Source organism: Montipora foliosa, chromosome 7 (genome assembly GCF_036669935.1).
Source record: "Montipora foliosa isolate CH-2021 chromosome 7, ASM3666993v2, whole genome shotgun sequence".
NCBI classification, from domain to species: domain Eukaryota; kingdom Metazoa; phylum Cnidaria; class Anthozoa; order Scleractinia; family Acroporidae; genus Montipora; species Montipora foliosa.
The window spans coordinates 13595574-13617798 of record NC_090875.1 but is presented as its reverse complement, the minus strand read 5'-3'; the positions used below and the strand labels follow the sequence as shown (position 1 = coordinate 13617798).

Here is a 22225-nt window from a genome sequence, read left to right as displayed (position 1 = left end):
GAGCGAGGGTGAAAACAAAGAGTGGGACTCGGGAGAGACGGGGGGAGAGACGGGGGTGTGAGGCTCGCGCGCGAGAATTTGAAAACCGACTGTTTTGCAGTCTACCACAGATGTTGAAGAAACGTAAGAGGCCTATGTCTACGAGCCGCTGGCAGACGCATAATGGCTATCGTTATATGACCAAGAAAGAAGGATGGAGGAAGAACTTGAGAAAACACTCCAAAAGCGCTTCAATGGAACACATTCGAACGTTGTTACAGCCAAAGACAACACATTTCTAAGCAATTTTTTCAGCTCTGACTAGCTCGCTTAATAGACCATATTCGTATTCTCGGTATTGGACTGGAACTAGCTTGCAATGGAGGCTAATGCGGGGGAATCTTTTCAAATGCAAATACTTTTTAATATATTCCCCCGCATTAGCCTCCATTGCAAGCTAGTACCAGTCCAATACTGAGAATACGAATATGGTCTATTTGACCAAAGTCACAAAATCAGAACGATTGAAGTCCAGGTTTTAAATCACAAATTACACTCGAATTCTGCGGCTCGGCAATGGCTTTTCAAACCGCGATTATTCGCCACTTTGAAAATTCATAAAAAATTCCGGTTTTGACCAAAAATAAATTTTTTTGCGCCATTTTGCTCGGCATGATACAAACACACACCTGGGCAAAAATAAGTAAATAAATACATAAATAAAATAATGAATAAAAATTAGGGTTATAGGCACTTCAAGGAAGGACAAGGGAAACGTACACGAAAGCGTCACTTTAAAACAAAACTTGGTGCTATAGTACGTTTTTGCGATTATTGCCACCGTGTTCACGCTGTACAATATGGGCGAACTATCCTGTAACTGGTTGGGTAAGAAAGAAAATGAATGGTTCATCGTTATATGCTCACATTGTCGTCAAAACCTAAAATTTCATGATTTGACGTTGTTGTTTACTATTTCACGAAAATTTAATATATTAGTACCTTAATGCATGCTACTCAATGTGACTCTCCATTATTAATTAGTACCATTAGTTTTAGGTATCCCCATTTGGTAGGCACCCTCCTGGGACAACCAGCTAGTAGTAGTACCAGACACGTTATTAGGGAGTTTAAGCAAAGACGACTGCTACGGCAACGACAATGCCACAAAGCAAGAATATTATTGGTTAAAAATGAAGATATAATCGTGCTGCACGTGCAGCACGAATTTCCGTGCATTTCTCTGCCGTACTTCACAAAACAACAAAGTGAAATCACCAAATTTTAGGTTTTGACGACAACGTGAGCATATAACCACGAAACAGTGCTTTTCTGTTTTGACATTAAAACCGTTCGTCCTCATCCATCACAGGATAGTTCGCCCGTATTGTACAACGTGAACAAGACGGAGTAATCGCGAAACACTTGCGATAGCGCTAAGTTATATTTTGGACTGACGTTTTCGTTGCCGTAGCCGTCGTCTTTGCTTAAACTCCCTTCTAAAGTTGATGATGAAGACGATGACAAACTTCAATCAATAAAGAACTTTTCCAGCACGTACAGTAACCAAAAAAATGGAGTTTGGAAACGTTTTTCGGAATTATTGGATCCCTTAGGACAAAAACAAGTTCGTGACATGCCTGACCTGTCCATCATCCCCTGCGGCTAATCCAATCGCCACCAGAGACTCGGGCTCAGTAGCCTGGCCTGCCTGAAATGAGATCATGAGGAATCAACAACTGAAAAACTCTATCATTTTCGGCTGGCATACAAGAAATGAGGCATTTACAATGGAGTGTGCAAAAATAGCACAGCAAACTAACCGGCCGATCTAAACCTACCCAGCAAATTTAGAACGTCACGAACGCTTTGCATTTAAGAGAGAAACCGGTGAGATTTTTTTCTTCTATTAATTAAATTCGAACAGCGCTGAATTTCAGCGACAAAGCGTGGTGCAACACAACTTTTGAAATTTTCAGAATTCATTTCCTCCTTCTACCAGTTGGGAAACAAACTAGTTGATTAATCGACAAGGTCAAAACAAAAATTCTGTCTAGCGGATTCAGAGCCACCTTTAAAAAAAACCCAAAATTAAGGTGGCTCTGAATCCACTAAACAGAAGTTTCATCTTGCCCTTCTGATTACTTTTCAGAAATTAAAAAAATGGGAGCCACCGAGTTCGTTTTTGAGATATAACGGACTAAAGACAAAATAAAGGGTGTTTTTCACAGGGCTTGCCCGTTGCCACGGTGACATATTATGTCACAATACTGACTGTATCTTGGTCAGCAATAATTCGTGTTTCATTTGGTACCACAATATTGCTAATACATGATACAGCGTTGTGGTGTCGATCCCTCTAATAAGAGCGTCACTTGGAAGCGTTGAAACTGGTTTGAGCCACCTTAAGTAGCAAAACATACCTCATCAACGAAAACATGCGTTATGTGACCTGCTCTCAATCCTAATGAATACAGCTGACCAGCTGTACTGCAGGTACTTATTATGATGCGGTAGTGAGCAGCCGTGTCCAGCTGGTCTGTGTCGGCACAGTATTGCGTGATGGATACTGGGATATCTTGCGCTCGCTGAATTGCATTTAAACGCACCATGTCGCCCTCCTGAATAAAGCCACTCGAGTGAAGGCGCTCTGCCTGGTGATGCAAATGAAATGAACAGGATTCAAAAGACTGAAGAGATTGCCGTTTTTTCTTGTCTTAAAGGCCCATGTCCACCCTAAATGTATGGCTCGCCGATGAATTTAGTCATAGTTAATGCCTCTGCCATACAAGCCCTGTCTTTCTATTTTTAGAACGCCACGAGTTCTTCAGCTCTGCACGCACTGTTTAGAATGGCCAATCAGAGTAAAGTTCTTGTCAAATGAACACAAGAATATCAAATGGTGCAAATTGATATAAATGCGAGTCCCCTGTTGAAATGTTATTTCTAAAAATAGAAAGACAAGCGCAACGGTTGACTCAAGGATATAGTGCATAGGATGGACTCCTGTGGAAGACCTACAGAAGACACGTGGGGAGTTCAATCATTAAACCTAAATCCACATATTACATGTTTCTAACCATTTTCATCACGAGTCACATGATCACTCAGTTGAATAAAAACACATGTACGATGCATGTTATAATATTGGTGGTTTACCGACAATCTCTCAGAATCTCTCTTCTGACAGCCTTCTTAATAAAAGGAAAAACAAGTTGAATGTCCTCTCTGCCCCTATATCGAGCAAACTGTTTCCCATTTATTACCGCTATATCTTTCTGGAGATAGTTAGATGGGTTGTATTGCGCACAATGTAAAAAAAAAAAAAAACAGAATCTAGCCGTTTTAAGCGAAAAAACAAACAAACAAACAAACTCGATGGCAAAAAAAGGCCTATCAGCGCTGCAAAACCTCTACCATCTTATTGTTATCGGTAGTCAATTTCTGTTAATCTCTGCTAATGCTAACTCAAAATATCAGTTGACAGAATTCGTCACTTTGGTGCAAGAAAAATAGATCTTCAAGGTGGGGAGATCTTATGCAACTTTGTATATTGTATATGCAGCCGAATGATGTAAGTATAAAAAAAATTGTATGACATACAAATGCTTGTGGAAGGACAAATGGAGCTAATGAGAAACCCTAGGTTTCGTCAACCAACATGGTGCCGATGTTGTCACGTAAAAAGCAACAATAAAAACTTACAATCAAATCGGCAGCACTGTTCGACGGTGTACATGCCAGTACTCGACTCGAAGGAATTTTGTGAAATACCTACAAAATAAATAAATACCCGGTTAGATCATTCATTCTGGGTGGATAGGAAAATAGTAAGATTCGTGTTCCCTTTGTAAAAGTATAGGGAATCACATGATTTCGAGTTTAGTTTGGTATAAATGGGCACTTGTCAAGTTTCTGCAGAGAGAATTGCATGAGCCCATATATCAATGTACACGAGAAATCATGTGATTACTTATTAATAGTACACATGAAAAAAAAGATAAGTGAAATAATTGGCAGCGCGCATTATTATTTTCAATGAAGTTCATTCACATGATTGGCTTAAACAGATTACACCGTTTGTCAATTTCAAACTTCTATAAGACTACCATTCAAAAGTCATACAATTGTAAACGTGAAAACGTGGATTTGCAATTTGCGTTCTTGTTACAATTTTGTACCCGTGTTACACCCTCTTTTAGGCGATCAGAAATGAGTAATTTTTTCGTGTACAGCCTTATTAACTTTTCCGAGCTGAAATGCTCAAAGAAGGGTTACCAATGATACAGTACTCTTTCAAGCCCGGTTTTCACCAGCGAAGCAAGCGCATGCGCAAGCATAACAGCTCTCATTTGACCGTGAAAAAGGTCTCGACGCGAGCATAAACACAAGCGTGAGCACGAGCGTAAGGATCAAAGATTTTCCTTTCCCGTGCTTGCGGTTCAGTGGCTTGCGTTCGCTTGCGTTGCGTGAAAACGAAGAACAAGGAAATTTACAACGTTTGTCCGCGTGTCTGGCAAATTATAGCACTAGATTGCAGATTCCCCGCGTCTGAGCATTTGAACAAAATGGCGCGTGGTCAACGTTCGTTTTCACTTAGCATAAGCTACTAATGTACATTTAAGTGTTCAAGCACACGGCAACTCTCTCCCTACGTGCACCCCGACTTAACTCGCTTTCTTTGTACACCACCATAAGCTTTTCTGAGACACCAACACCAGACCCGCCCCGTTTTTCCAACTCTACAGTGTATACTTACTGAACTGAATCGGGAGGAACAGAGTTAAAAAATAAGAGAACAAATCCAAATTTGTCGTTGTGCGCACGCGATTCGCTCGCTATCTCGCCTTATTGTAGCAGTCCCTGCTATCTTTGGGGGATTATGGTTACAAGTAGGCTATCGTAGAACGTAACTTTTGGTCCTTTTAATTTACATTGCAGATTTGCAGAGAACATGCAGAAAAGAAAGTAACTACATGAGCAAAAGTTCAAAACATGATGGCAGAGCTATTGAATACTGTTGTTTGGTGGTGTTATTGAAAAGGAAGCTATCGTCGATGAAGAAGGGTTGTAGATAAGGGGTGTGAGACGACAATTTATGGTCCTTATCAATTCGCAGAAGTTACACATTTGTCAGTGCATTTTTATCTATTCTTTTCTAAGGTTCTACCAACGAAATTGATGGATAGGGACTTATTCATTCACCACTCAAACAATTAAAGAAAGAAAACAAGTACGTTTGTCACGACAAGTGGGTTGCCTTCACAATTTTGTTGAATTGTTCGTCACACGGAAGTAGTGGCTGTTCTTGTTTCCAAGCTTCAAGTGTCTGTGATCTCGAAAACTGTGACCTTTTCCGCTCAACAATTTCCTGCACTTGTCTAACACGAATTCTTTCGTTCGCTAAACTCTCTTTTAGTAGTTGTGATTTGATCTACGACGGCGCAAAGAAGAGGACCATTGGATCAACAAAAATAAATACCGAAAGGCAGAAGTGATCCTCGCACTTCACTGGCCAATTTGAGCAATCGTCTCTTATAGACGCCTGATTTGAGGCGGCCCTTTTCGAGAATACAGAAAATGAGACGGACGACCACAAGTCATGAACCAAAACAACATAAAACCAACATTACTGGGGGAGCAGCATTGGGGGAGCAGCATTGGGGGAGCAGTATTGGGGGAGCAGCATTGGGGGAGCCGCATTGGGGGAGCCGCATTGGGGGAGCAGCATTGGGGGAGCAGTGGTGAGAGCACTCGCCTTCCACTAATGTGGCCCGGGATCGATTCCCAGATTCTTCGCCATATGTGGGTGAGTTTGTTGATTCTCTACTCTGCTCCGAGAGGTTTTTCCCCGGGTACTCCGGTTTTCCCCTGCCCTCAAAAACCAACATTTGCAGGCGTAGCTCAATTGACTAGTGCGCGGCTTTCGGAGCAAGGTGTCCCCCAGTTCGATCCTCGGTGACTTCAACGTCTGTTTCCACATTCCTCTGATCCGTGTAGCTATAGCTTTAAATATCCGTGGAACGGAGCACTGACAGAGGGATGGGGGTAAAGGGCGCACCGTCGGCTTCCACTGATACCAGTTTCGTAACTGAAGAAACTACCGACGTTAAATAAATTGACTTTTCTTTTGTTCTACTCCAATACCTGCAAAATAGCTTCCACTACAGTGATAGTTTTGCCTGTCCCCGGAGGACCGAACAGCAGGTAAGGAGACGGCCGACATTGACCACTGAGGATACGACAAACAGCGGCGACCTGACGTTCATTCAGAGATGGATTGTACAGGAAATCTTTGGCTGTATTTGCGTTGGAGGACTTGATGCTACTAGCAACGTTGGACGTTCCTGGTACAAAAGAAAAGTAAAAATAAGATTAAGTCCAAATGCAGAAACCCACAAGCATGTTACAACATGAAAATAGGCCTACAATATGATAAGCTCCGTCGTCAATTCCTAATGAATGATTGAAGAACGACAGCGAAAAAGCCAGCATTGGGGAGTTAAAAAAAAAGAAAAGAAAATTCTGAGGATCACGTTGTAGGGTTTTAAATTCGAAGGAGGTTTGCTACTTTTAAAAAATAGGACAACTCAAGCTCAAGCTATCAAACGATTCCTAGCACTAGTGACTAGAAATGGGTAATTACACCGGCGCAAGCTCAATTTTGATATTTAGCAAAAACTACGTCTAAGCATTTGCCACCTATTTCCAACAATAAGATAAGAGTTGAGGTTATCACTGATGACTTTTGAGTTGGAGTAAATGCAGCTGCTTATCTTAACTTGAGGAAAAAAATTAAGGGACGTTTTGTCACGTCAACAATTTGTACTCCAAGATACGAGTGATGTTGAAGTCTGGATCACATTCCAAGGGACAAGAACCGCACAACAGCTTCAGACCGATTGGTTTTAAGAATGGATAACTTGCTTCAACATGCCTCTTACAAAGGAAATGATAATTTGAAAAGCTATTGAGGCTTAACCTGATGGTTGAGTATTACAGTACATTTTGGCGACACCAATATGCTTCATGCGTTGAACACTTACTTTTTCCACTCAGAAGTAATTTGGCAAAATATCCGACCTTTCGGTGAATTTTAAAACACGAGTGTTACCTTCCTTAACGCGATCTCTTTGTTCTGTTGTCGGTAAATCACTTGTTGCGAGATTTACAACGGGTAACTTGGGCGTAAGTTTGCGTGGGAAAAGCACTGTAAAAGACAAAGCATCAATCATTTTCCAACAATGCATGAACATCACAAAAAAGTCCCTATTGCGATGAAATCCGCAATTTGAAATTGAGAAGAAAAAAAAAAGCCAAAAAAGGAGCATGCAACAAAAGTGCGAGACAAGTTTCCTTGTGCAACCTTTTCATCGTCTTGATTGGAAGAATTTGGAAATGTTTCGAGCCATTTGTCTCCTGACTCGTACCCAGTCGTTATTAACGTGTTTTGTGGGGAGAGAAGATTGAAAACGTGAATAGATTGAGGCGCGCGGGGTGTCATGGGAAGAGGCGAAGGACACATGACACCCCGCGAGCCTCAATCCATCGTCGTTTCCAATCTTTCTCTCCACAAAACACGTAAATAGCGAATGGGTACGAGTGTCACTTGTCTCGTACTGGCGTTGGGAGCGAGCCAAAGATGTGTGGCTACGCTAATAATTTCCTATTGGAAATCAGAAAGGGAACAAGGGTTTTTTGGGACTGGTTTCGCTCCATTTTAATGGATTTTGTCCGAACCTGTTCACAGAATAAACTGCTCACTGTTGATTATCGGGGAAGAAACTTTTATTGCATTCTGTTAAGTATTTCACTAGTTAATTGTCCCGCGCAAACTCGGAACCAATCTTGAACCGGGGTGTTTCAAAAGGAAAGCGCACAAGTCTTAATGTTACCAGAGCGCGCAATAAATGTTCCTGTCAGAGAATCTGCATACCTTGTTCTCCCAATGATACAGCAAATTCCACCGCTCGATGCGCTCGTCTTAGTGTGGTTCTACCAGATGCAAAACAACATCAAAATTATAATCACTAAAGTTTTAATCGATTCTCCCATCTCTCAATTCTTGGATTTCACATGACGTCACGGCCGCCATGTTGGTGTCCCCAAACAATGAAATGGCGGCCATGTTGGTGTCCCGATCCAATCCTCTGGGAATTGAAAGCTATTATTATGCTAACGTCTTCTTTTGTTTTCGTTGAAAAACATGGCTGTTGATCACGTGAGTGAAAACCAACAATTACTTTGTTCATGCTGAAACAACTAGCATTTCTACCTTTAGTAACAATCTTTCTAAAAAAAGGCACGGTTCTTGTCGAGTTCTGCACATTTTTTTTCCTATGGCTTTTGTTTTGCATCACTACCTCCAACGAACAGCTTAAAAATCATTTCCCGAATTTTTAACCGATCAGAGGCAAAAGCGCGCCCGCCTTTTCCCCGGCGCGCTTTGCGCCGGCTGCATGCCTTTGCTGTGCGTTGTGTCTTGAACCTGGGATCCCTGCTGCGTATTTTTTCCCGGCCCTGGACGTCACGTAAGCATTGATTTTTTTTTTGTCATTTCTGTGGAGGACGATCGGCTCCAAGTTACCGTGAGGAAAATCAGGAACGTTTTACGATGGTTAAGAGGGAAGGAAGATTACATTTAGATTTTCATATTGTCTCGGCTTGTTGTCTGCCAACTGGCATTAGATTTTCTTTGCTTTGTGAACGGAATGAAAATGGCCCTTACACCAAAATTGGCTGATTTGATTGAAGCGTCTCTAAAAATTACGGTTAAATCTTATTCTTAAAATGACTTTGACATTTGTATTACAAAGCCAATGTAACCTTGTATAATCGCATTTTTTCATATTTAATCAAGTAAAGCTATGATCCTCGCAGTAATGAACGCAATTTTAGCAATTGCGTCGAGAAGCCTGAAAAATTCAGGACTTCAACGGGGTTTGAACCCGTGACCTCGCGAGAATGGTGCGACACTCTGACCAACTGAGCTATGACGCCACTGAAGTTGGGATTTGGTCATTTGTGGGTTCTAATTTTCCCGTGAGGAATGAATCAATGTACGAAATGATATACGAAATGAATAATATACATTGATTCATTCCTCACCGAAAAATTAGAACCCACAAATGACCACTCCCAACGTCAGTGGCTTCATAGCTCAGTTGGTTGGAGCGTCGCACCGGTATCGCGAGGCCACGGGTTCAAACCCCGTTCAAGTCCTGGATTTTTCCGGCTTCTCTACGGAACTGCTAAAATTGCGTCCACAACTGCGAGGATCATAGCTTTATTCGGAGTTCAGCATGATTCATTTCGTATATCATTTCGTTCATTTTTTCATATTTGTAATAGACCTTATTGGAGTTGAGCCTGCATGCACATTTTCTTTTGTTTAAAACTACATGCAAAAGAGGCTTAAGGGTCAATTCAATACAAAATGACCCCTTCGCCTCGTTTATGTGGTTAAACCGCAGATAACTCCGATAAGGGCTATTAAATCTGTCAAAATCCGGATCGACACTTTGTGACGAACACTACAAAGGCCCACAGAAATTCCAGCAAGAGTTAAAAGAATGACCTTCTGCCGGTCTTTAGAGACTTTTGGTAGGCGACAAAAGGTACTGAACAGATACGAGCTACTCAAGCCAAAATTTGTTGTTTTAAAGAAGGGAAAGCTCTTATTTACAGTTACTGATGACCCAGTCACAATTTTTCCAATGATATAAAGTGTCACATACCTCTCAAAAAAACAAGTACGAGATAAATAGCGAAAACGGAGATATTAATCTATATACATCCCGACTACCGTAGTATATGGATTAATAGGGAGTTTAAGGAAAGACCACAGCTACGGCAAAGAAGACGGCAGTCCAAAATCTAACTTTGCGCTATCGCAATTATTTCGCGATTATTCCGTCTTGTTCACCATGGACAATGCGGGCGAACTATCCTGTAACTGGATGGGTACGATCGGTTTTAAAGTCAAAACAGAAAAGGACTGCTTCGTCGTTATATGCTCACGTTGTCGTCAAAACCTAAAATGTGGAGATTTCACGTTGTTGTTTTGTGAAGTACGGCAGAGAAATGCACGGAAATTTGTGCTGCACGTGCAACACGAGTATTTTTCTTTTTTTAACCAATCATACTCTTGCTTTGTGGCGTTGCCTTAGCCATAGTCTTTGCTTAAACTCCCTAATACCGACGTTCGACGGTCGATGTTCTATCCCTGATAGATATTTATAAAATGTGAAATACACCAATCTGTCTTGATATTGTAAAAATTAAACTGACTTTTCTGCCGCTGTTGTGCCGCCCATACTACAATGATTAAGTAATTAAGATCTTTTGTTCAGGGGCTAATTTGGAGGCAAACACCTCCGTGCGATCGATACGAAGCCAATGGAATTGACATAATAGTGTGATTCTCACAGGGTTTTGGCATACAGACTTTTGACAAGATTCATCGCATAACGGCGTGATTTTCACATGTTTTTGAGAAACAATACACTTCGAATCATTTATGGCGTCCTCAAGGGACTTAACTTGTTTCATTCTTTTAGTTGTTTTGATTCTTGTTAACCACTTTTTCTACGCACCAGCAGTCTGTTCAAGCGTTCCTGTCGTAGACAGCTACGAGGACCTCTTTCTTATGCAAAACTGCGAATTGGGCATTACGCAAACAACAGTTCACTTTGACGCTGTCACCGTTCAGCTGTACAACAAATATTTGCCCAGGTGTCCCGAGTTTGGAGTGGCGAAAGACGCGTTCTACTTGTCTCCTAGACGTGGATTCAAGTATTTTGATAATTATACTAAGTTATTTTTTTAAATAGCAAATTATGTACGTTAGGTTGTAAAAATAGCCTAATAAGATTTTTTAAACATTTTGCAGTTTGGTGTGGAAATTGTCCAGTGGGCCACAAAATGCTGGGGAAAACGGTAAAGAGGTTACGCAAAGACGCAGGAATCGAGGGTCAATTATATAATAACCCAAGTTATTCATGGATTTTGATTGGTTCTTGCCTATGATCTATTAAAGGACAGACGCACGATTGACGTCACCCGCATCAGCTTTTATGCGAATAAAGTTTAATTCTTTATTATATAAAACAAATAGATTCCATGTAGCCGTGGGTCTGTTCAGTAATAGATCACAGAAGACGTCAAAATGTGGTAAGAACATCAGTGACACACTCGGCTATCGCCTCGTGTGCCACTTTTTTGTTCCTACCACATTTTGACGCCATCTGTGATCTATTACTGAACAGACGCACGGCAACATGGAATCTATTTGTTAATTCACAAACCACAGCGTCCGTGCAATGACAGCAACCAGGGGACTGATATTTCAACTAAGACTGAGATTTCAAAGAAGTTCGACAGTTGTGAAGCTGGGTCATTAACCGCCCATTCGTCTGATGCTCCTGAAACGTTATCAGCAAAATGTGAAGTCGAGTTGGATGAGGAAGAAGGTAGTTCAAAGCCTCCTGAGGGATGTAATGAAGCTGAAAATGTCTGATTTTTGACGTGCTGCTTTTAATAAGTGTACTTTCATAACTTCAAAACACTTAAATTGCAGCACATAGTTATTGGAATAAACAGAATTTCATTTTTTGATAAGAGATATTTGTTGGAAATTTAAATCAATTTGCCCAGAGAATGGATTTGATTTCTTAAAAAAAAAAAAAAAAAAGAAAAGAGCGAGATTCTACTGAAATTCATATTAGGGCCGTTTATACGAGAGAAAATAGGCCGCGGCTTACTCTGGCCGCGGCGTACATAATACACGAAAGGAACTATTTATACGAGTATAAACTCCCAGGTCAGAATAAGTCGCGGCTTGAGAAAGCTGTGAACGTAGATTTTGTACCATTTATACGGGGTGTTCGAGTCTTATGTAAGCCGCGGCTTATTTTCTCTCGTATAAACGGCCCTATTGTAATGAAAACTACAAATGAAAATTCATTTAAATTAATTCGTTTTTGTGTTTGTTTCAATAAAATCCCTCATTGGAGTGATTTAGCTGTATAAAGCCCTTTCAATTTAATTCATCAGCTCCGCTCTTCCATGCTACTTTATCAAAACCTCCCAGGACTTTCAGGCTGTTGAATATCTATTAGGTTCGTAAGACAAATACAGGTTGTTGAATGACAAAAAAAAGTGACATCCATGAAATAACACGAAAAAATAACCGTCAGCGCGCTTCTAACTGGAGATTCACGCTCCGATAGTTGAAAATTTCACATCTGTCAGCCTGCGACGCTTCACGTAAATATCAGTGACAGGAATCCTTACGTGGGCAGATACGTTCTCGTCACAACCTTCCTCTTGTTTTCATCGTTCTTTGTCCGTTCGTCTTAAAAATTTAACTTAGCTTAAAGCGCCACGTATAAGAATGAAAGGTCTTTTGCTTAACCAGGAAAAAGGTTGCAGTTATTTTACCAGATAAAGAACTTCTGTCTACGGAAAGCTCTAACAAGTTTGGCTCATTGAATACTAAAAAACAAGGTCTTTTTCTTGTTTCAATAAACATCTTTTGAAATTTGGAAAACCCGAAATAATGAACAGTTTCACAGAAGACGTAAAGGTGCGCTGTCGACGAAGGCTACGGCAATGCCACAAAGCAAGAATATGATTGGTTAAATAAGGAAAAAATAATCGTGTTGGACGTGAAGCACGAAGTTCCGTGCATTTCTCTGCCGTACTTCACAAAACAACAACGTGAAATCACCAAATTTTAGGTTTTGACGACAACGTGAGCATATAACCACGAAACAGTCATTTCCTGTTTTGACTTAAAAACCGTTCGTAGTCATCCAGTTACAGGATAGTTCGCCTGTATTCTTCTAGTTGAACATGACGGAATAATCGCGAAATACTTGCGATAGCGTCAAGTTCTATTTTGGAGTACCGTTTTCGTTACAGTAGCCGTCGTCTGTGCTTAAACTCCCTAATGAAATATAAGGTACGCGCGTTTTGTTTACACAAAGTTGACAAGCACCCGACTTGAAAGCAAATTAACTCTTACCTGTTAAAATAGAACATGATGTCACATTCTTGCATAGCAAAGCGATTGTGGAATTCCTCGCTAAACTTCAGCAAAATGTCATCCTTTCGAACCTGCAGAACAGAAAATGGAAACGGAAAAAAGTTTGAAAAATCGCGCAAAAACGGATTGACTAAATAAAAAACAAAATTCTTGAACAAGTAAATGCTTCCAGATTTAGCAATGCAGGAGAATTAACGCTGATTCAACGATGCCTTTGAAAACAAACAGACCAGATTTTGCCTCCAGTTCTCAACCGGACACCCAAGCTAGATGATATACGGGCGCGTTGGCCAGCCAAACCATCGTGCCATTTATTAAGCATTGGAATAGGTACAAAAATATTTCAACATCAACTGTAAATTAAAGAGAAAAGCAATGCACTAGAGCCGGACACGAAAACCCCTAAAACCCCGCAGGTGCAAAAAACCGGGTAACTTGTACCCCCGACCAAGGCAGTGGTGCGACCCTCGGGGTTCTTGGGTATTGTTATTGAAAGACACTACTTACAAATGTAAATGAACCCTATCATATACCGCTTAACGAAGGCATTCAACATTAATTTAGCTCAATAAAACAATAAAAGAAACAGGACTTGTGCACGACGCGAAAGGCTGACCGTAGAATGCCTCACTCGCTAAACGATCGCCAAATACAAACCGTGATCATGTGCTGGCAAAATATCAATTTATGCTAATCAGGATTATCACAAATTACATTTTTCGCAAACTTGTTTCCAAAAAAACTATCTAAATTTAAAAGGTCACAAAAACCACGACAACTGGCCAGTCAAATTAGTTCACAACAACTCTCCTCTCTCCTTACCGTCTTCCACAAAACAAAAAATAGGCACGCATTGCGTACGTGTCGTAGTGCAGTAAAACAGCGCTTTATTCCATATTGTCAACTGAGCTGCGTTTTGTCTTCCATGAGATTCAAGTTGTCTTAGCGTAATATGTAGTCCTAATAGCGCACGATATTGTTTTGTTATCGTAAATTATTATAGTGCCATGGTAGATGTCTTAGTGAATAGCCCCCTGAGAAGACGTGTGGTTACTAGTAAAATGCTAAACTCAGAAAGATTGAAGAAAATAAAAGGGAGTCGAGAAATATTGGCTTCGAGGCTGAAATGTTAATCATTTTCAAGTTCACTTACAGGTTTAGCGTGCACTCTGAGTTTGCTCCAAAATTCAAAATTAGCAGTTTTGACTCAGCATTTATTAGGGCCGTCGCGTTTAATTTGAGTAAGATTTTTGTCAAGAAAATACGGCTTCCTACAAAAAAATTGCCACAAGTTGCCACTGACCTCATGAATGAAGCCTTCGTATTTGGGAGCATCCGAGGAACTTCCTGTTAAACAAACAGAAAGAACAAAATATTGTTCCACACTTTAATGATGGAAATTTGTATTGAAGATTAAGGCCCGGATAGAAGCGTTCCAGGCTCGAGCTGGGGAAAAGAGCCATGTGACCGTGCGCTCAGGATGTCAAGCATAGTAAAAGATGAAACAATCTTGTGCGGTTGAGTTGAGCGGTTGAGCGCCTTGGACCAAAGATATTAAGAGATGTACCAAAGATATCATTATTCTTTGCATACTTGGTGCTGGCATTTCGTTTATAAGAAGTACCAGCATTCTGGAATTCAGTCCCGTCGCACCGTTTAATCTGAAACCGCCTTAATTTGCCGCTGCCGCGGTTATTCTTGTAGTACACACTTCCCTTCATCACAAAGTGCCAGTTTTTACTTTGAAGAAAAAAAGTCCTTTCTTTTTACGGGGGGCTTTCTCACCACTTATGTCCAGGTTTGACCCTAATTAGATGCACTCCTAATTTTGACATCCAACACAAAGTGTCCCTTTAAGTCTAAGCATTTGCTACCTATTTTCAACAATAAGGTAAGGGTAAAGGTTAGCGTTATTTTTAGCTTTGGGTAAATGCAGCAGTTAATCTTCACTTAAAGAGCAGCATTTGGGGGACACTTTGTGACATAAATTGTCTGTATTCTGAGACACAAGTGATGTTGAAGTTGGCTAGAAGAGAAAGGGGACACTTCGTGACCATTATTGAAATCCGCGTACATCTAATTAGGGTCAAACCTGGACATATCTGGCTTTCTTGGTGTTCCAAACTAATTCTCCACAATCGACCTTCGTTCATACGCAAACAGTTTCTTTAGTTTAGGGAAACTGGATGGCCATTAATCAGGTGCGTAAAAACCAAGAATAGCTCAACTTTTTCCAAACCTAAACTAAAACTGCTCTTTTAACCATTTCTGTCTGTATGGTGGTGAGATGACATAGTTCCAGTTTTCAATTTCAACTACAGTACTATAGTCTCAGCCCAAGACGAACGAAAGGCTTGGTTACTAAGGGTGAATACGTGGAGTGATGATTCAAAACGGTATGTCTGAGGTTTTGAAGAAACAATAATAATAAAGATATGTTAAAAATAGCAAATTTAGCATATGTTGGACAATTTTAAATGTGAATCTCCGTACAACAAAGCATTTCTAACTTCTATTCCATATATTCCTATTTCGGAATACGGTCAAACGAACATACCCTAAGAATAGCACAGTGAAAATGGAATATGGCATCGACCGTTCATGGACCGCGTGAAATAGGTATACCTGCTACTTTAAAGAGGGGCAAATATAACGTGAACATAGAGCTCCGTAACCTGTCAATGATGCGATGACTTTATCTCCAAGCAAAAGCGAGGGCCTGCCTTCGGCTAATCCCGGAACTTGAAGACTAAGATATTCACCGCCGCGGCAAACATTCATTCTGACCTGACAACGAGATAAAACGAAACAGGTATCTTTAACCCATTGAAATGGTAAGATAGTTGATGATAGTCGATGATAGCTTCAACTGTCATTCACCATCATTGACTATCATGTCTGTGTTCAAACGCTTCATGATTGCTAATGATGTTGTCGAAAGAGATCACGCCATGAGATCGCGCTGCTAACTGGTAGCTAGATTTCTACCGCGTGAAATTGCAAACCATATGGCGGCCCTAAGGTCGAAACTTTCAATGGCGCTTTTCTCACTTTCTCGCTTTCAGCGTCACTGTCGTCAGAATTGAAAACCACTCTATGGTGTTAGAGTGGTTTTCAATTGAGTGTCGAAAGTAATTAGCAAATTGCTTTGGCTTATGATTAGTTCACTCCGTGATTGGTTCAAAGTTCTCGCGCCACTTTTTCAACCCATCACAAGTGAAACCAAAAACAATCGTGGCTCGCACGTGCAAATTTTCCCGCGCTTTGTGTCGGCTTCGTGTAATTAATTCGAGTTTTGATTGGTTTACCGGATTATCTCAGTCCATTCTGATTGGCTAAAGTAATTACTTTGGTTTTGGTTTAACGACACTTAATTGAAAATCGCTCTAATACACCTTTAAAGTTATTCCAAAATGGCCTCTATAAGTGAATCAATGAAACAACAGAACACAACAACTACAACTGTTAAGAATCCCAACTGGCCAGAGGCAAACCACTTGGCTATTTACAAGTGCAGCTAGGAAGTTGAACCAGGGACTACCAGGATCAAATTCAACGAGTGGTCAGAGCGGGTACCGAACCCGGAATCTCCGGATCTCAAGGCAAGCGCCCGAATCACTGGGCCACACTGCCTCCTTGCAAATTGGCCTCGCTTTAAAATTAAAATTTCAAACTGAGAATATTTAACCAAGAACGAGGTCAAAAGGGCCAATATGCAATCAAACAAAAGAATACTAAAATGGCAGCCATTTTGGAATAATACGTATAAGTTCTCTGTCAGTTTATCGAGCTAAAATGGCAACTTTAACGGTGAACACCGAGCGTTATCGACAATGTTCGGATAAACATCGGATTGACTCACCGATTCCATGTCGAACTCTCTCATATCAATTTCCATCTGCAGCTCCTCGGCATAAAGAAGAGCTGAAAACCTAGCGGCATAATTCTTTAAGGACAATGGCTAGGACAAGAAGCAGAAGAAAGCGTGATGGCAAATGAACCTTCAGTGGTTTCACCTCTACATTGGGCAGCCGGATTCGATTTGGTAGCCCCTCCCGAAAAAAGACACGGCCAGAAGCCCATATTCCAGAAGTGTCGATCTTTCTCATTTGGCCTTGGCCCATCAGTTTACTGTATTATCTAAATGTAGAACACGGGTCCCGCCAAATTATGGTCAATCAGATAGGCCTGATGACTATAACGCCTCTGATTGGTCTGCAATCAAGAAGCCGCACGAGCTATTGCTCGTGCTTCATGCAAAATCACAGATCACGCAAGGAACGCAATACCGCTACGTGTTTTTTTTTTTTCCCCGCAAAAATCTACCTGTAGCCATCCTAAAAATAGAAAATAGCGAAAACTGATCGGCCGCATTACATCTTTGAGACTTCTTGGTTATGGACTTCTAACACGGCTAAATACCAACAGTAAGGCGCCGGTGATGCGATTTTTTCAGATTTTGTCGTGTCGCCTGCGCACGAGGGTGGCTACACTTGTGACAAATTTTGGCGACAAATTGAAGGCCGCGCGAATCCCATACTGCAAGAGACCTGGACACTACATGTATAAACTAACATTCCTACTTTAATTCTATTGGCTAAATACTCTTTAGTCGCATGGCAAGTGGGAGCAAAACTTTGCAAGGTGGCTACACGGGCAACTATCTCTTCGATTTTGTCGCGAAAGTTTCAACTCTGGCAACTTTTTTTTGCGATTTTTTCACCTGTCGCTTCGCGAGCTCAAGGGTGGCTACACGTGTGATTTTTATCGCGCGCCAATGACGCGATGAAATTTGAAAAGCAAAAAATCTCTCGTGTACCCGCGCCTTAACCCTCACTTCAACTGTAAATTTCTTATATTTATATTCTACAGTATGACGTCCTTTTCTGTCTGATCCAATTGCCAATAGATAGTTACACACTAATCTCATTTCTAGTTCCTCAATGTTAAAGCTCCTTGATTATTCAAGTTTAATAAAAGTAACAGGACAATCGATTGAATTGGGAAAAACGCGGGCTGCGTATGCTGGAACAAGACCGTCACTGGCTTGTGAACTGAAAACGTAGTTGCTCCAACTTTAAAGTTGGCTGCACCTGCCTTAGGCAAATCCTTACAAAAAATAAATGTTTCATCCCATCCAAGGGAATGCTTTGAACGAGTGCTTGAAGAAAACTCAAGAATGTCTTCTTCAACGTACCTCTCTCAATGCATGGATAACAGTTCCCAGATCTTCACCATCAAGAACACATCTTCGAATGTCTCTTGGAATGTTATACTGGCCAAGCTTAACTGGAAGAAACAGCTTACGCTTTCTGTAAAACAAAAACGGACTGATTCGAATACAACGATCTCATTCTAACAAGGCAAAATTTGTAAACAAAGAGATTGCATTCTAAAGCTTTAATTCGCTGTACCTGAGTGGCTTCTCTCCTGGTATAATGCAATCTTCTCCACTCAATCCATTAGCAGCCTTTTTCCGCGCTTGTACGGTTTGACTAAAGGACCTTCGATATGGAGCGGATGGTCTTAACATGGCTTGGTCGCTGTCATGAACATCAGCGGTAACATAACGTCCAATTTCAAATCCATTAAAAGCAAATACCAAAAGGTGATTCACTCGACCGAGGTTTCTAAAACGTATAGAAAGTAAATCTTTTACTTATTAAAATTTGAATCCGAGATATTGAGTTTCTAGTATTCTGATTCCAAGCTCACATTATCTTACGACGCTTTGTATTTGACAGAACTGACCGGCAAGACCGGGCATTTGAAAGGACTAACTCTACTGTAGCTCTACAGCGCCTTCAAAGTAACACACTTCGAAGATAATATATACTCCTCCAAAAGAATGCGAGGGATTATCATGCATTGCATTTGTTTCTTCACATTGTTGCATTTTGTTTACAAACTGATGGGTCTATCCGGCAAATTCTGACAAAATGAAAGCACACGTAGTTATCAGGTCATATACCTATGACGTAACATAGAAACTACAATGGAGGATAAACTTCTGCATGCCTTTGCAACCTATTTCCAACAATAAGGCGAGGGTAAAAGTTCGCGTTATTTTTAGCTTAGGGTAAATGCAGCTTTTTATCTTTCCTTGAAAAGTAGCATTTGTAGCGTTTGGCGCTTATTGAAATCCGCGTACATCTAATTAGCGGCATTTTAGACCATAGAGCGAGTTTCAATCTAGTGTCGTAAAACCAAAACCAAAGTAATTACTTTGGCCAATCAAAAAGGACGGAGACAATCCAGTAAACCAATCAAAACTCGAGGTAATTACACGTAGCTGACACAAAGCGCGGGAAAATGTGCAGACGCTAGCCACGATTGGTTTTGGTTTCACTTCTGATTGGTTGAAAAAATGGCGCGAGAACTTTGAGCCAATCTCTGAGTGAATTGCTCTATGTTAATTTGATTTGACTTCTGTACACCGTCCGAAGTTTGTGCCTCAGTACTAATTGACAACTAATTGACACTTGAATAAAGTTCATCAACATCGACATCATTAATTACACTTGCTCTATTGTCTAAAAGTGCCAGCCATTGATAAAATGACACAGGTAGGGTTTGCTGTAGATTTTGATTTACCCCTGCACTTAAATGAAAAGGGGCAATATCACGTTACTTTTGGGTGTTTAGGGGAAATCGTAAGTTAATCATAAAAGTAAGGGAATTCCTTTACTGACAAAATTATGATTACATCACAAACAAGATGATTCTGAGCAAAAGCTATCTTTATCCAGGCGATTTGCCATAAACTTGAAAAACGTCAGGATGACTTTTTCAAGCTTACCAAAATGCAATCCATTTCAATCTTGTCCATTTGTGTCCATCCATAGTTCTCTTTCCTTTTGCTGTATTTGTTTTACATTGTTCAACATTGTTCAACATCATAAGTTACACTTGCAATGTTTCATTCCACTTTTTGGGCATTTTGGGTGTTTTTACCCTGATGACTTTCTCAAAAATGTTAAAGAAGTATAGGCAGTGAAAGCAATTCAAACACAAAATACCCCTTCAAAAACTGATTTTATCACCTTTCTCAGGATGTTCAGTATGAAGTACCCCACAACTTGAATTAGTTAAGTTGCAAAGGCATTAACTAAAGGTATCTCCAGAGAATGAATGTTCAATGTCAATGTACTCATAATTTACAATCCTTCAAAAGATCTCAGACTAAGCTATTTCACTGTAGGTTTAACCCATAATTGAGAGACTTAAAAGATTGTACTCTGTCTAATGCCAGACGATTTCACTCGTCAACTGTGGGTGTCCTGGGATGCTTGAGTAGTGAATGGATTAACCAGTCAAAAACTATGGTTCTCCCATTAACCCATTGACTCCTTGGAGTGAGAATTAACAGATTTAATTTTACTCCTTCTAATGCGAGACGATTTTACTCGCCAACTGTGGGTGTCCTGGGATGCTTGAGGAGTGAATGGATTAAAGAGAGAGTAGAGAAATTATACTGCAAAAATTAAATTCACAATTCCTTGTTTTGTAGCACTTCCATTGTCATTGTCATAGTTGTCACTAACACGCATTACCAAGTTCCACCATAAATGCAAATGAAAATTTTAAAATTTCAAAGCAACACCTCACCCACCTCCTGAATTCATGTCGTCCAAACTCACCACATGTTACTCTTGGTAATGAATAATACAGACCAAACGCAATTTTAATGGCCGTGTCAATAAATTACTTTTTTATCTACATGCCAATCAGCTTCAATGGGCCTTGTCCGGGCAGCAGCTGTATTGGCCATAGACAAGAGATTTCGTACCCTGAGCCTGGTGTTGAAATGTTTGGGAACGAGTTTCGTTGGGGCAAAACAAAAGTTTTCAATCCCTCAGGACTCAACATGGCTGCTGTGTAATTTAAAGCCCCATAGGCTTGTTTGTATGCGTTAAATATATATAATTTTATTACTCTTGAAAGAATATTATTTTGCTGTTAAACAAAGCCAGTCAGGAACAAAAGACATTATGACTCTAAAAACCAGAAAACATACTTTGCAGTGAAATTTACACTGACTTGCTTTGCTTGCTTGGGTGGTATCTCCATGCCTGGTGCTAACAAAGAACCCTGAAGCAACATGTCTTCCACTGACAGAGTTCCACTAATTTCATGTCTCTCCTTTATCTCTGAATGTGTCATGGGATCATTAGAAAGCTCAACAGAAAACTGGTCATCATTCCTAATGGATGTGCAAGATTGAAAAATGTGTCCATTTTCACTCTGATTGCTGGGTAAATAAGATAAAACAAACTTTTAGCTTGAATTTTTTCAAACAAAAGCTTTGTAGGTCTTAATAATGTATCTGCAGTTTTCTCAATTTACATTTAGGGAACATGTTAATTGTATAAAACTTGAAGAAGAAACAACTCGTGTCTGAGAGCATGTGATTCAACCTGATTTTCCTTATCCTCTCTTCAATCCATGTACACTTAAAGCCTCTTGTCCTGAATTAATAGAGAGCTCTGTTATAACAATAGAGCTGCTGTTCTTAACATTTAACCAAAACCTTAGTGTTAATTAAAGAAGAGAAGATATTTCCAATAATTTATTAATTTATTATTATTATTATTATTATTATTATCATCATTATTATTATTATTCTTATTCTTATTCTTATTATACTTATTATTATTATTATTATTATTATTATTATTATTATTATTATCTTCTCCCAGGATGATCTTATACCAACATTTCCCCATAGGAGTGGGTCATTTTTCAATGCTCACATGTCTAGCACTCTCGTCAACATCCTAGCAGTGTTGTCTTCTGCAGAAATGCTGTGCTTATTTTAATACCTAGCTGGTCTTTCCATTAACCTAAATCTTTTGCGACAAAGCCAAGAGATTAATGGTAAACAAGAGAAGATATTTTCAACAATAATTATTTACTATTATTTATTATCATTATTATTAAAAGACTAATGGTAAGGAAGAGAAGATATTTTCAACAATAATATATTCTTTATTATTATTATTATTATTATTACTATTATTATTACTATTATTATCATTATTATTATTATTACTATTATTATTATTACTATTATTATTATTATTATTATTATTACTATTATTATCATTATTATTACTATGATTATCATTATTATTATTATTATTATTACTATTATTATTATTATTATTATTATTATTATTATTATTATCATTTCTACAC

At 39.7% G+C, this 22225-nt stretch overlaps 1 protein-coding gene across 2 annotated transcripts in view; it reads right to left on the bottom strand.

Moving 5' to 3' along the window:
- The window catches only part of LOC138010804 (RNA helicase Mov10l1-like), a 34815-nt gene that overhangs the window by 10208 nt on the left and 2382 nt on the right, over positions 1-22225 (bottom strand). Inside the window, exons 3-15 of one of the 2 annotated variants that reach the window (XM_068857781.1) lie at positions 21045-21278; positions 18442-18657; positions 18225-18339; positions 16890-16988; positions 15703-15814; positions 14331-14374; positions 13007-13098; positions 7916-7974; positions 7094-7189; positions 6127-6326; positions 3685-3753; positions 2403-2633; positions 1625-1690 (exon numbers count right to left, since the gene is read on the bottom strand). In XM_068857781.1, the coding sequence (XP_068713882.1) occupies positions 1625-1690; positions 2403-2633; positions 3685-3753; positions 6127-6326; positions 7094-7189; positions 7916-7974; positions 13007-13098; positions 14331-14374; positions 15703-15814; positions 16890-16988; positions 18225-18339; positions 18442-18657; positions 21045-21278 (1633 nt within the window). The remainder of the gene's footprint in view (positions 1-1624; positions 1691-2402; positions 2634-3684; positions 3754-6126; positions 6327-7093; positions 7190-7915; positions 7975-13006; positions 13099-14330; positions 14375-15702; positions 15815-16889; positions 16989-18224; positions 18340-18441; positions 18658-21044; positions 21279-22225) is intronic. The other variant, XM_068857782.1, reaches the window with a different exon arrangement.